This window comes from Anastrepha obliqua, chromosome 6, assembly GCF_027943255.1.
Source record: "Anastrepha obliqua isolate idAnaObli1 chromosome 6, idAnaObli1_1.0, whole genome shotgun sequence".
Lineage (NCBI taxonomy): Eukaryota > Metazoa > Arthropoda > Insecta > Diptera > Tephritidae > Anastrepha > Anastrepha obliqua.
Window position 1 is genome coordinate 72,962,219 of NC_072897.1, and position 14,370 is coordinate 72,976,588.

The following is a 14,370-nucleotide window of genomic DNA, read 5'->3' on the forward strand; positions in this document are numbered from 1 at the left end:
GTTTTATTCTTCCGCTGAACGAAAATGGTTGTGTATACGCTCAAAAAACGCAGGAAAATATTGCTACATTACTTTGAAAATCATGGTAATGTTGCAGAATGTGTACGAAAATTACGTACGGCAATGGGAAGAAGAAAAGCACCGAATGAAGCGTATGTGCGTTACTTTGCGAAAAAAGTAAAAAAAACGCCGTTGGATTATTATCTTTGGGGTGCCGTCAAAGACTGGTGTTATGCCAACAAACAAGCAACAATTGATGCACTACAAATACAGCCGCATACAATCGAAAATGTGTTGAAAAATTGGACCGATCGTATGGGATGGTGCATGGCTAGCCGAGGCAGCCATATGAATGAAGTTGTGTTTCGTCATTAACCGGAAGGATTGTACTTCAAAATAAAAAAAAACAGTTTGGAAAAATATTGAGTAGTTTCTTTTTTATAGCCTTTTTAATGTTATATGGCGGACCCTATATTTACCATATACCTAATATACATATGTTGTATGCTAAAATGATATACAGGGTTGGCCATATTAAACTGACCCATGTGATTATTAAAAAAAATATGGAAAAAGAAACATTTTTTTGTGTTTCATTGTGAAAAACATTTAATTTAGTTCAAGGAGATTCGTTTACATCACTTTTTGAATATGATATCGCGCAAGTGGTCGCCCTTAGCACGTATTTGGATATGTACAGGGTTGGCCATCTTAAACTGACCCATGTGATTATTAAAAAAATATGGAAAAAGAAACATTTTTTTGTGTTTCATTGTGAAAAACATTTAATTTAGCTCAAGGAGATTCGTTTACATCACTTTTTGAATATGATATCGCGCAAGTGGTCGCCCTTAGCTCGTGTAGCGTAATGTGCCCGTTTTTCGGCGTTTTCCATAGTTTTGTCCAGCGTCTCGGCCGATATGGCGGCTATTTCCCGTCGGATATTGGCCTTAAGTGCGCCTAGTGTCTTTTGCTTGTTGACGTAAACCTTAGATTTCAAATTACAATAAAAAGTTATAGGGTTACTCAATGGGTCAGTTTAATATGGCCAACCCTGTATATGTATAAACATGCATACATATACTTTGGCGCAATTTTCATAACCTAATATACTTACATTGGAGGATGGTTCCATGTGTAGAAGTCCACGCAAGTGGGGAAAGTTACTGATCGCCATTCACTTGGGAGTGGCCAGGACGATTCTTCTGCATATGGTTCAAGCAGCTCACAACGTCCGGGATTAGCCCACGCATCCTCTGGGTAGCTTTCGAACACGCGTGCGGGATTGAGCTAACGTGAGAAGGCGAAGCATTCCAGGATAACTGGTTGTGCGCTGGGTTTGGGACCCGCCACTTAAAAATAGTGGATATAATTTGCATGCGCGCAGATTCGCTTTCAGTTATCGCTCGATTTAAGCCCAAAATCTATAATATTTTCTCCGTCTAAAATACCACAAGTTTCGGGAGCATAGCGTGGGCATTGGAACAAGACGTGATCAGCGTCTTCTTCCCTATCCGTGCAGATTGGGAAGCGTGGGGAACTGTCATGGCCGAATATATGGAGGTATTTTCGAAATACTCTGTGCCCTGAAAGGAATTGAGTTAGGTGGACGTTTGTTTCCCTGTGGTTCCTTTCTAACCACGTCGTAAGGATGGGTATTAGCCCATGCGTCCATCTACCTCTCGGTGATCTGTTCCACCGGTCTTGGGCGATCGAACGACGTCTTTCTTCCTCTGCAATAGAATTACGACTTGCTCTACCGTCGTGTTCAGATAGCCTTATACACAATATGTGCATTTCTTTCGCCAAGATGTCCACGGGGACTAGCCCTGCTATAACGAAGGAAGCATCGTCCGAAATTGTACGAAAACCGCAGATAGGGCTTAGCCGATAGACTGCTGTCAGTTTTTTTGTGAAGCTATTTAAGTTAAGTGCATCAGTCCAGATCGGTGCAGCATACAAAAGAACCGAGCTGACTGCCCTGCTATATAGCATTCTTTTGCTGTGGCTAGGTCCGCCATTGTTTGGCATGAGTCGCGACAGGCGGGACTGCACACTCGATGCCTTCTTCACAGCGTATTCCAGGTATATTTTGAAGTTTAAACGGCTGTCCACCATCACTCCCAGGTATTTTATAGCAGGTTTTGAAGTAATGGTTACAGACCCAACATTTACATTTTTAGTTTCTACTATCTTCCTGCTGCTTATTAAAACTATGCTCTTATGCTCACCTAATACAAGCTTCATAGATCTTAGCCAAGTCTTGATCCTGCATACTGATTCGCTTGCGATCCGCTCAATTTCGTGGATGTCATCCGCGAATCCAATGACTTTAGTTCTAGGGGGCGTATTCAGTCTTAGAACCCTGTCATACATTAGGTGCCATAGCAGTGGGCCCAGAACTGATCCTTGAGGAACACCTGCTGATACAATACACTCGTCAACGCCTTTGTCACTTCTAAACCTCAGTTTACGATCCCTGAAATAGCTCTGAATTATTTTGATTATATAGCTAGGTGACCCTATTTTTGCGAGGGTTTCTAGTATAAGCTGCCAACTAGCTGTGCTAAAAGCATTTCTAACGTCCAGAGTTACCACAGCGCAGTATTCATTTTTCCCGCCGCGCCATCTCTTGCCTTCAATGGCTTCTGTTGCTAAATCTACCACGCATTTGATAGCATCCACTGTTGAGCGGGATTTACTGAAGACAAACCTTTGTCTTCAGCGAAAGACGACAGCCGGTCGCAAATAATTCTCTCTAGGATTTTCCCCATTGTGTCTAGTAGACATACTGGTCGGAATGATTCGGGTTCGCCAGGCTTTTTGTTGCCCTTGGGTAAAAGCACAAGAGTTTGCTTCTTCCACCTCTTTGGGAAAGTGCCTTCGTTAAGGCAGGTTTGGAAGACTGCTTGAAATATGTCTGGACGTTTGCAAATTGCTAATTTCAGAGCTCTATTTGGTATGCCATCTGGGCCTGGAGCCTTTTTAGACTTTATTTTATTACACGGCGCTTGTAGTTCTTGCTCGGTGACACGAGGGATGTCACCTGCTTCGTGTTGTATGCAGGATGGCAAAATGTTTTCAGATCTTTGAGGAAAAAGAGTAGTAACAATTTTGCGCAGCCTAATTGGACGAGTAATTTAGGGTGTGTGTACGCTTGTCGCTTTGAATAATACCACCCGGTAAGCGGTGCCCCAGGGGTTGATATCAGCTTCAAACTTTCTTGCTTTCTAATTTTAATGGCATTTTTTAGCGCCTGCCTGGCTGATCTAAGACTTTGAACATTTTCAAGCATCGCGTCCCTCCACTGTGGACTTGCTGGCTTGGGTGCAAATCTAAGTTTCTTTTCATTGATGTCCGTTATGATAGCTTAATGGTCCCTGTGCGTGTATCTCTAACTCACCCTCCATTCGATCTTTTGTGCAAGGGAATCATTTCCCAGGGTAATATCTATGACTGACCCCATTCCCATCTTACGGTAGGTGAAAGTTGACCCGCTATTTAGAACAGTAATATGGAGAGGAGCGAATGCTTCAAGAAGCATCTCTCCTCTTTTGTTTGTGCCCCGGCTACCCCATTCGGTTGCCCAGGCGTTTAAATCGCCCGCTATTATTAAAGGCGATTTCCCACTAGCTTCCAGTACGATGTTTTGAAGAAGCTGTTCGTACTGCACTGTAGTCAAACTGGGTCTTGCGTAGCAACTGACGAAATTGATTCCATTTATTTTGGATCGGACGAAGCCTTCGCTAGCGGTATTATTCTCTTGGAAAGCGAGCTCTCCACAACGCCAGATGGCCGCGCAGTTTTTGCTGTCAGACGCCCAAGTGCTTGGTTTTCACACCTGGAGGGCTCACTTACAATGGCAATATCCGCTCTAATTTCTTTAACTCTGTGTGATAATAGGTCTTGGGCGGCCTCACAATGATTAAGATTTATCTGGACAATTCTCATTTACTTTTATTTGTTACAGCTCTCCTGAATGCAGGGTACCTATAGCTCCCGGTAATATGGTTGATATTCTCCCTTTGGTCAGTCTCGCAGAGCACACATTTCGGGCTATTTTGACAATCCTTGGCGAAGTGACCGTCAACACCACATTTCCTGCACTGCTTAGATCTGTCGAACGCACTAGAAGAGGTGCGCGACATGCGACCGTATTCTAGGCATCTATAGCATCTTTGCAACGAGACACGTTCTCGTAAGCGACAGACGACCCATCCAATTTTGACTTTGCCAACCTCCATTAGCTTTTTGGCTTTCAGAGCTGGCAAGCTAATGGTGACCATTTGAGTGCCGGCATAGGCTGCTCGGAGTTCAGTTATGACTACCAACTCCACATCGTCAAAACCAGGTCAAGATTTAATCGCGTTACGCACCTCTTCCTTGGAGGTCACTTCATCGATGTCCTTGAATTCTATTGTCATGCGATGAGCAAGTGCCTTCACTGCTGCTTTGCTACCTAGGGTGGCACCCACGATAGTTTTGAAATCAGTAGATTTTTGGCAGGACTTCGTCAATTCGATTAAGAGATCGCCTTTTTGGGTTCTCCTTATTTTCGAAACTGATTCAGCAAAATTCTTCAATTCTCGTCGCTTTTCACTTTCCTTAATATATCAGCGTAAGAACAGTTAACTTGTTTAGCCTTTTTTGGGTTTTTGTTTTTTACCTGTGTCCACTCATTTGCTGGCTTCGGCTGGACTGGGTGAGAAGAGGCTGGTAAACGAACTTTCCCCACCGGTTGCATTTTTCTCACTGCTTCTGCTTTTTCCGTTATACTTCTCGGAGAACCCTCAGTGCTAGCCTTTTGGCGTCTAGTCCCTGTTGTATCTCTTAGCCTGGGTGACGTTTGTATACCCGCTTGGTTGGTTGGTTGGTTGCTTAAAGTGGTGATTCTTCCAGAATCCAACTAGCGCTTCCGCACCATTTTGTTGCCACATCCACGTTACCAACTTGTTTAACGGTTATTTACAGCATAACTATATCCAGTCTGTGCGGTTAAGGAACCTTATTAGGTTGTTAATGTCTAAGCCAGATAGTTGTTCGAGATTCTCGAACAGCGGTTGGCCCAGAGTTAACATTGTGTCCTTCCATAAGGCAGGGCATTCACAGAGGAAATGGAAGATTGTCTCCTTTTTCTCCGGTTGTTTGCAACTGTGACAGTATGTATTGTGAGGGATACCCATTTTGGCTGCTTGTTCTCCGATAGACCAGAAGCCAGTTAGGACTGCCGTTAGTCTCCAGGCGTCCCGTCGTTTCATTATTATTAATGCCGACGATTGCTTGAGATTGTAGGTGGGCCATAACGTTCTGCTAATTTTGCATTTCGTCTGCACTTTCCACCTACAGTCTGCGATTCGGAGGTATTTTAGGGAAATTGTGCTCTTGACTGCACCTAATGGTGTGAGTACCGATTCTGCAAGAGCGTTATTCATGGCAGATCCCCCTCTTGCCAGTTCATCTGCCTTTTCGTTGCCTTCAATGTTCCGATGTCCCGGGACCCAGATTAAGGTAACTTTATGGTTTTCACTCAAGATGGTGAGGCTATTCCTACTTTGTTCCACCACTTTGGAGGTTGTTGTGGCCGAACCCAGTGCCTGGATTGCAGCTTGGCTATCCGAGAGAATAGCGATATTACCCTTAAAAGAGAAATCTGCGATTAGTAACCTACAGGCTTCCCCAATTGCCAGTACTTCCGCCTGGAAGACACTGCTGGTATTAGGGAGACGCAAAGATTTCTCAATTTTAAGCCTGTGAGAATATATACCAGCTCCGACACCGCAGCCCATTTTACTTCCATCCGTATAGACTGTAGTGTCGAAGTTGTTTAGAGAGAATCCCTTATTCCATTCTTCCTTAGTTGGAAAGAGAGTGGCAAAATTCCTATTGAAAGTTACCGTCGGGACGATGTAGTCAGTTCTCACCGAGATTAACTGAGTTTGTCGCAATAATAGACTAGCATGACCATAAGTTTTTTCTCTCCAGCGGCCCGCTTCGTTTAACCTAAATGCACTCATGGTTGCCGTCTTCTTAATATGTAGGTCTATTGGAATAACGTGTGTCAGCGCATTGAGAGCCTCTCTAGGACATTATCTGATTGCGTCGACCGTTATTGCACATGCTGATCTTTGTATTCTGCCCAGTAGTTTGGTATTGTACTCTCTCCCTAGAGCCTTCCACCAAACTACCGAACCATACGATAGAATAGGTCGTATAACCGTCTTATACAGCCATAGTGTATGCTTAGGTTGAAGACCCCATCTTCTTCCAAGCATACGTTTACAGGCATATAATGCAATTTCTGCCTTCCTTACCCGTTCTTCAACATTTAATTTCCAGCTTAGTTTAGAGTCCAGAATTACCCCTAAGTACTTTGCGCTGGGTGATAGTGACAGAGTTTGTCCGTTAATATTTGGTAGGGAAAAAGTTGGTACCTTATATCTGGTGGTGAAAATCATAAGTTCTGTTTTACGTGGGTTTAAACCTAGGCCATAGCCTGTGGCCCAAGAGATAAGCTCGCCTAATGCCCTTTGGATGATCCCGCTGATCGTATTAGGACACAGTCCTGACGCCATTAACACCAAATCATCAGCGTACGCCACCGCTTTTACCCCACCTCTATTAAGTTTTATTAAGATTTTGCTAATAACGCATAACCAGAGAAGTGGAGACAGTACTCTCCCCTGTGGGGTGCCTCTGTGGACCTTCTTGGTTATACTGATATTACCCATATTAGCTTTGATGATCCTGGTTTCTAGCATAGAGATGACCCAATTACTGATGCAATTGTCCACCTCTAAGTCTATCAACGCCCGTTGGATCGCATCTGTACTAACATTGTTAAAGGCGCCTTCTATATCAAAGAATGCCGCCATGGTATAATGTTTGTTCTCTAGAGAGCCCTCTATTGTTCGGATTACCTCGTGAAGCGCTGTCTCCGTAGATTTGCCTTTAAGGTACGCATGTTGCGCAGTAGATATACCAGAGCTCTCCAAAGAGCTTCTAAGATATATATCCAAAAGTCTTTCAAAGGTTTTTAACAGGAAAGACGAAAGACTGATTGGCCTATAGTCCTTCGCTGATTCATGTCCCCTCCTGCCTATTTTTGGAATGAAGACGACCTTGACCAGTTTCCAACTATCTGGAATATGACCTAGGTTTAAACACGCTTTAAAAATTTCCTCTAGCCATGGTAGGATACAGTCCAAGGTTTCCTGTAACATCTTTGGGATGATCCCATCTGGCCCCGGAGATTTAGAAGGTGAAAAAGATTTAATTGCCCATGCAACTTTCTCCTTTGTAATTATTTCTTTTGCGAGGTGCTGTGGATTATATTGGCTCCGCCTGATACTTCCCCTCCCACTTTCGTGGACGCTGCACCCCGGGAAATGCGTGTTTAGCAGAAGTTCTAGCGATTCCTCTGTCGTAGCTGTCCAAGTACCATCAGGCTTCTTGACCCAAGAAGCCATTGAATGATCTTTGGACAGAACACGGCTAAGCCTGGCAGAATCCCTGGTGGATTCGATTGACGAACAAAATTCGCTCCAGCTCTCTTTCTTGGGCCCTAATTGCCTTCTTGTACTGTCTCCGACTCTCTTTGTACAATTGCCAATTTCCTGTCGAGTAGCTGAGGTTAAACGTTGATCTAGATTTTTCCCTTAGTTTTGCGAGCTCACTGCTCCACCAAGGGGGATGGGACTTTTTGCTAAATTTTATGGGGCAGGACGTTTTGTAGGCCCTACTAAATGCCTTCTCCAGTGTTGTGACCCTACTCTCAAGGTTTTCGGTGAGAGTGATTTTGTGGATGGGGATCTCTCCTATCCTTTTATTGACTATGTTTCTGAACCTTTTCCAGTTGGTTCTTAGTGGATTTCTATACGGTAGGGGCGGATCAACATTAAGATCCAGATCGTACAGGATCCAGCTGTGATCCGAAAAAGACCTTTTATCAGAGACCCTCCAATTGTCTAACCTTACTGAGCTGTTTTCAGACATAAGGGTAACATCGATCACTTCCTCCCATCCCCTGAAGTACTCCGTACTTGGAAAGGTGAAAGTGGGAGTGTTACCCCTGTTACATACCGACAAGTTAGTGTTAATTATGAAATCATAAAGAGACTCACCTCGGTCGTTTGTTTCGGAGCTTCCCCATAGGGCATACCTTGCATTGGCATCGCATCCGAGAAGCAGGGTTTTGTTCGGGTTTTCCTGCACAAGTTTACGAGCCTCCTCAGGCGGTGCTGGTCTTTCGTGTGCCATGTATATAGAGGCAAGCGTTATTCCGACTCCGTCAGTGGCTTCCACCTCAACAGCCGTCACATCCTGTGAACTATATAATGGAATTAAAAATGTGTTTAAATGTTTTTTAGCTACAATACATGTTCTGGGATTACCTTCTATCCGTTTATAGTAGATATTGTAGGTCTTCCCAGTGAACCCTTTCACCTCGGTGCTCCGCACCCAGGGTTCCTGAATTAGTGCGATGTCCACGTCCTCCTCCGCCAGGAGAACGGTTAGGTTGTCCGTTGCACACCGTGAGTGCTGCAGATTAATTTTGACAACCTTTAAATCCATGTTTATTGGTTTCCTTTTTCGGACTCGGTGTCATCTAGCTGCATGCCAGTCAGCAGTTCGTTGGCACCATCGACCTCATCCTGCTCCTCTTCCGGGTTTGCAGGACGGAATATCTTCAGCTGGGTCTTCCTGATCCCAAACTGAAGTTTGTTTCCCACTTTCTCCAGTGGTTCCAGACTCTCTTCTGTAATTAGAAGGAGGAATGACCTGCTGTGCCTTTGCGGAGCCTCCGCTTTGATGATCGACCAATCGGTCATCGGCACCGAGCGATTATGCGCCTGAAGGTAGGGGATTAGTTGATTGGCATCAAACTCCATGTTTGGTACCCAGATGCGAGCCCTCGGCCTTCGTGGAATCTCGCTAGCCGGAATTAGCTTGAGTTTCAAGCCTTCCCAGCTGTTCTGGATTTTACCAATCACGTTAGTCAAGAAATGCAATGAAAACTGGTCATCGCATTTAATGACTCGGTAACCGCGGACTACCTCCACCGAGTCGAAACCTGGTGTTTGGCCCTCCGGGTTCGCCATGACATGGTCAACGACTATGCGAGACAACCGTGCCTCAATCTCTGACCATTTATCAAGCACTGGTTTCCCGCGGTTAGAGGTTTCGTCTACCAACGCCATTTGGAGATGGTCCCGTGCCACCTCACTAAATCGCTTGATAGGTTTTGAGGCAACTGCACCCTGATCCGATATCTTGTGCTTCTTTGTTACCTTCCCAGTTTCGTCATGCGAGCGGTTTCGTTTTTTGGCATCTGTCCTGTTGGCGGCTTGGAATGCCAAGTATTCATCAACCACCTTTTGGCATCTTGCCTTGTCGGTCTCATCTTTGGGATGCACTTTACCTTCGGTCTCGTTTTTCCGAATCCTGCCAAGGATGGCGCGAGACCTCTGGTAAAGTTTATACCTCGAGGGACCTTTATTACCACGCTTTTGCCCCATGGCTTGAGCGGATGTTGTTGGTTGATTTATAGTTGTTGGCGTACTGTGGCCCACAGCTTTGCCCTCAACTGTTTCTTGGCTGGAGGCCAAGAGCTCATCCTCTGAGGGTGACCCCGTCATCCTCAGTTCGTCCTTGCTTGTACGTCTTGTCCAATTGTCTGACTGTTTTTTAAGTGCGTCCGTCGCTTCCTCCTGTCTGTCTGTTTGCTTGTCCTGTAGTTCTGTCCGCGTGTTTGGTTCTTTGTCAGTCCGTGCTGTCGATGCGTTGGTATGTTTTCCCGTCATTTTGTCCGTTTGTTCCGTGTTTGTTTTCCCGTCATCCGAATTTTTAAGTTTTTGTGGTTTCATTTCATCTGGTTCGTACGGTCACCTGCCCCGCCAAGGGAGCTGCGCATGTCGCCATGCGCGGTGACCAAAGAGGATATAGAGGAAATATCCGGTCGACCATGGCAGCGCCCCATACCATGGTAAGGCCACCGTTACAACCTGAGGCGGCCTGGTATCAGGAGGGCTCCGTACGAAGACAGCCTTATTTAGTCCCCCGGCTGCCAAACCCACCCAATAGGCACGGGTCGCATCACACCTTGGGTTGAGGGAGTTTTTTTTTAACGAAGATTACGTCTTCGACCTGTGTGGTTCGCGGGAGACCTACTCTCCTACCTTCCATATCTGGGAGGCGTTCCCCTATCCACCACCTGGGGACGCGCCCTATAGGGATAACAGGTTCCCCCAAGGGTATACCCGCTTGAGTTGCAACGACACTTTTTCGCGGCAGCCCGTTGGTAGAGGCATTTTATGCTAAATATAACGTCCCTCAAAGGTTCATGGATAGTACGGCGCTTTCCTTCGTTTTCGTTTAGCATGTTCACGATCGCTATGACTTGTTCCCCCAGTATGCTAAACGAGTTTTTCGTTTCCAGATCTTCTTTCTGCGCTGATCTGTTTGTGGGTGAGCCAGCTACTGTAATGCTCTGTGACTCACCGAGTCGACAAGTCCGATCCGTGAGAGATTTTGCCGGTGAATGAGCCAACCGTGAGCTTTTCCTGAAGGGCTCTATGTCCTCCGAGACAAGCATATTTTGTTTTTCTTTAATGTTTCGTTCATTAGTTTCGTTTGTTTTTATTGTGTTTAATTGTTCCATGTTTTATTTTTTCGATCCCCACTCAGAGCCGTTATCTTTACTCGTATGCGTAGTTACCTATTTGATCTCATGGTTATCTATGTAAACAGGGAGGCCATGCGAGGGTTGATACAATCTCTTATGAAGAATTGTGTTCAGAGCCAGATCGGTATTAGTCAGGATTAAATCAACTGAGCCTACGCGGCCAACTTAATGGCAACGAATAGAGAGCGTTTTCTGAGTCCTGCCAGGGTTTTAACGTAACGGGAGCAAACTTGGCATTAGCCTGGAAGCCATTTCTGAAGGTTTTCACACCTGCATACTCAGGTAACAGAATACCAATCTCACCGAACATATCAAATGTGAGTTTCCAGTATACCATCAAAGCGAACATATCAAATGTGAGTTTCCAGTATACCATTAACTTAAAACCTTACTGTGCTCGGTTCTAACATGCTAAGATAGAATTGTGGTAGCTTTGATTATTAGTTGGAACTATTATGGTGTCCTATTAATAACATATGTCTCTTATTTAGGTAATAGTTTTGTCAATTGCTACTTCTTCTACTTTTCCTACACTACGTATGTACGTGTGTGTGTACAAAGCAATAAAGAGGATACTAATTTCTATTGGATTCTCATGCTGTTTAAGAGCTGGCATAGCGAATATAATAACGCCATCAGCCTGCATAGATTGTGTATGGTATTTTTATCTAAAACAACTTCAGCAACTTAAGCGGTATACATGTTTCGCTATGTACGCATATGAGCACGATCAAGTGTTAGGAGTAACAACCTATAGGGTGGGCCATATAAAATTTGCTTTTTGAATCGGCTATAAAAAAAGAACTAATATATCTAACAATATTTTTTTATTTTGAAGATTGAACATTGTCATTTATGAATAAAACATAATATCGTTCAAATGACTGCCACGACTGGCTTTACAGTAGGCCATTCGATCAACTCAATTTTTAAGCACATTTTCGATTGTTTGGGCTCCAATTTCATGAATGGTAACTTCGATTTCGTATTTTAAAGCATCAATCGTCTCTGGATGGTTCGCATACCATTTGTCTTTAACGGCTCCCCACAAAAAATAGTCCAACGGGCTTAAATCACAGCTCCGAGGCGGCCAATAGATATCGGAATTTCGGCTGATTAGTCGGTTTTCAAAAACGGCAGCCAAAAGTTCGAGTGCAACTTTGGTAGTGTGACAAGTTGCACCGTCCTGTTGAAACCAAATGTCGTCCATGTCATCCTCTTCAATTTTTGGAAACAACTCGTTGAGCATGTCACGGTAACGCTCGCCATTTACTGTAACCGCGGCTCCTCGCTCATTTTCGAAAAAAATGGCCGGATGATGCCGCCAGACCAAAAACCGCACCAAACATTGACTCGTTGTGGATGCATTTGCTTCTCTACAGTAACGTGTGGATTTTCTGAGCCCCAAATCCGACAATTTTGCTTATTGACTTAGCCACCGATGTGAAAATCAGAAAAGAAAAAGAAGACTCACTACTTTGGAAATAGGTTTTCAATATTTCCAATTTTCCAATTTTGTTCAAGCGTATAGCGTCCCATTTCGTAAATGTCAAACCTTTAAGTAAATTATGAACACATTTGACATGTCATTTGTGTTACCATTCTCAAAAAAATAGGTGGTTCAAAAAGCAAACGCTATATGGCCCACCCGTTATTTATCGGGCGCTGATCAATCAAGGTACATATACAAGGAAAGATACACTTCTCCTAACGCTCCGGCAACTTTTTTGACCCCTCCAGAAAATAGGATTTGTCGAATTCTCCAAAATACGCCTCTGTCTCGGCGATTACTTTCTCGTTTCAACTAAACTTTTCTCCCGCGAGCCATTTATTCATGTTAGGGAACCAGAATGAGCTGAAGCGTTTATATGGTGAAACAGCACTTTCTTTTTCGCTAAATGCGGTCGTGTCTTCTTGAATTTTTTATGAAAGCGGTTCAGTAATTTACTATAGTATTGTCCAGTGATCGTTCTTCCATTTTCTAAAAAATGCATGAAGCTGACGCCGTTCGCATCTCAAAAAACTGTCGCCATGACCTTCCAGCTGATGGGATTGTCTTTGCCTTCTTTAGAATAGATTCACCAAGAGAAATCCATTGATTTTATTGTTGCTTAATTTCCGGTGCGTAATGAATCCAGTGATAATCAACGGTGACTACTCGACGCAAAAATTCCTTCGGGTTTTGCTTGAATTGCGTCAAACACTGCTCCAAAAACAAAAAGCGAATTACCGAACGATATTGCTCTTTTTCCATCTTAGCGAAAATCTCGAAACACGTCTTACACGAATAGCAGCCATATCCAAACTAACCTACAAATCAGTCTGAAATTTGTTTTGCCATCGTTTGATAGATGGGAGCACACGATACTAACCCAAATTTTCCTCAGGAATGCTCTCTGTCATCAAACAGGGGTACTTATTGAGCCTCCCTCTTATAATTTATGAGTAGAGAAAGCAACAAAACAAAATGATTGAGCTTTTTTCTGTGAATTTATTCTCGGCGTATGCATTGTAAAACTTGGCAGAGATTTTACGTCAAGACTAGCAATATATATTATATAATTGGCGCTTATACCCTTTTTGGGTGTTTGGCCGAGCTCCTCCTCCTATTTGTGGTGTGCGTCTTGATGTTGTTCCACAAATGGAGGGACCTACAGTTTCAAGCCGACTCCGAACGGCAGATATTTTTAAGAGGATCTTTTTCATAGCAAAAATACACTTGAAGGTTTGCCATTGCCTGCTAAGGGACGACCAGTATTAGAAAAAAACATTTCGAACCTACGTACTCCGAATGGTAGCCACGCCACGAAGCCATTCGTATACGGTGACCAAATAAATTTTATGGATGCAAATTTTAACTTAATCTTTTTGTGACATTTAACTAATTGCATTAGTCTGTAAGACATATCTCTGTAAACAATAAAGAATAAATAAATAAAAATCCGACTATATAGCTGGCATGTGTGTTGGAACTTCCTCCTTGCAGCTAAATGAAGCAGCATGTGTTGATCGGCAAAAGGTATTCGTGCGCTTCAGAGTTAGAATCTGCAGCTATTCTGGAACTATACATTACACTGTTCGACAAAAAAAAAAAAATTAAATATACGTTTTTGGAGACCTAGCACAACTTGTGGCTATAGAAAAATTAAAAAAAATGGTATAGGAGAAATTTCCAATACACCCCCAAAATCTCATTTTATGGCCATAAAACCGTTTTTCAGTAGGTTGATGTGAAGAATCACTCCTAACTTCGCCAATTTCCATTCGATTTCGAATTTGTTTTTTTAGTTCGAAAGAACAAAAACAAGCCTTTTTGACAGTATGTTGACAATTTTTCTGAAATGACAACTGACGAGACTGTATACGGAAGTATTTGGAATTTTTTTATTTTTTCTCTATTTTTTCAACTTTGACATAATTTTTACGATATTAACCGATATTAAGCCTTTTTTCTAGTACACTACTGTTATAGTAAATTTAATTTTGCGTCGAATGAGCTATATTTGACTGTAATTGAATTAAAATTAATGGAGTTGTGTGAGTTTTAAGATTTTATTTTTTTTTTACTAATTTGGTATGTAGGTATAACTTACGCTAAATGGGAATAACGACGTATTTTGATGCGTTGTTATAGATACGTAATATTTATTGGAGTATATGTATATGTATACATAAGAGTACACTGTACT

At 43.2% G+C, this 14,370-nt stretch overlaps 2 protein-coding genes across 2 annotated transcripts; both read right to left on the minus strand.

The window, feature by feature from the left end:
- Window positions 1–2,660: 2,660 nt before the first annotated feature.
- LOC129250716 (uncharacterized) lies at window positions 2,661–8,571 on the minus strand. Its single transcript, XM_054890315.1, has 3 exons — window positions 8,435–8,571; window positions 8,159–8,326; window positions 2,661–3,087 (listed from the first exon to the last, which is right to left on the minus strand). The coding sequence occupies exons 1-3, from the start codon at window positions 8,569–8,571 to the stop codon at window positions 2,661–2,663; spliced, it is 732 nt and encodes a 243-aa protein (XP_054746290.1).
- A 2-nt stretch (window positions 8,572–8,573) lies between these two features.
- On the minus strand, window positions 8,574–9,800 carry LOC129250717 (uncharacterized). Its single transcript, XM_054890316.1, has one exon. The coding sequence runs from the start codon at window positions 9,798–9,800 to the stop codon at window positions 8,574–8,576; it is 1,227 nt and encodes a 408-aa protein (XP_054746291.1).
- Between the last annotated feature and the right edge of the window lie 4,570 nt (window positions 9,801–14,370).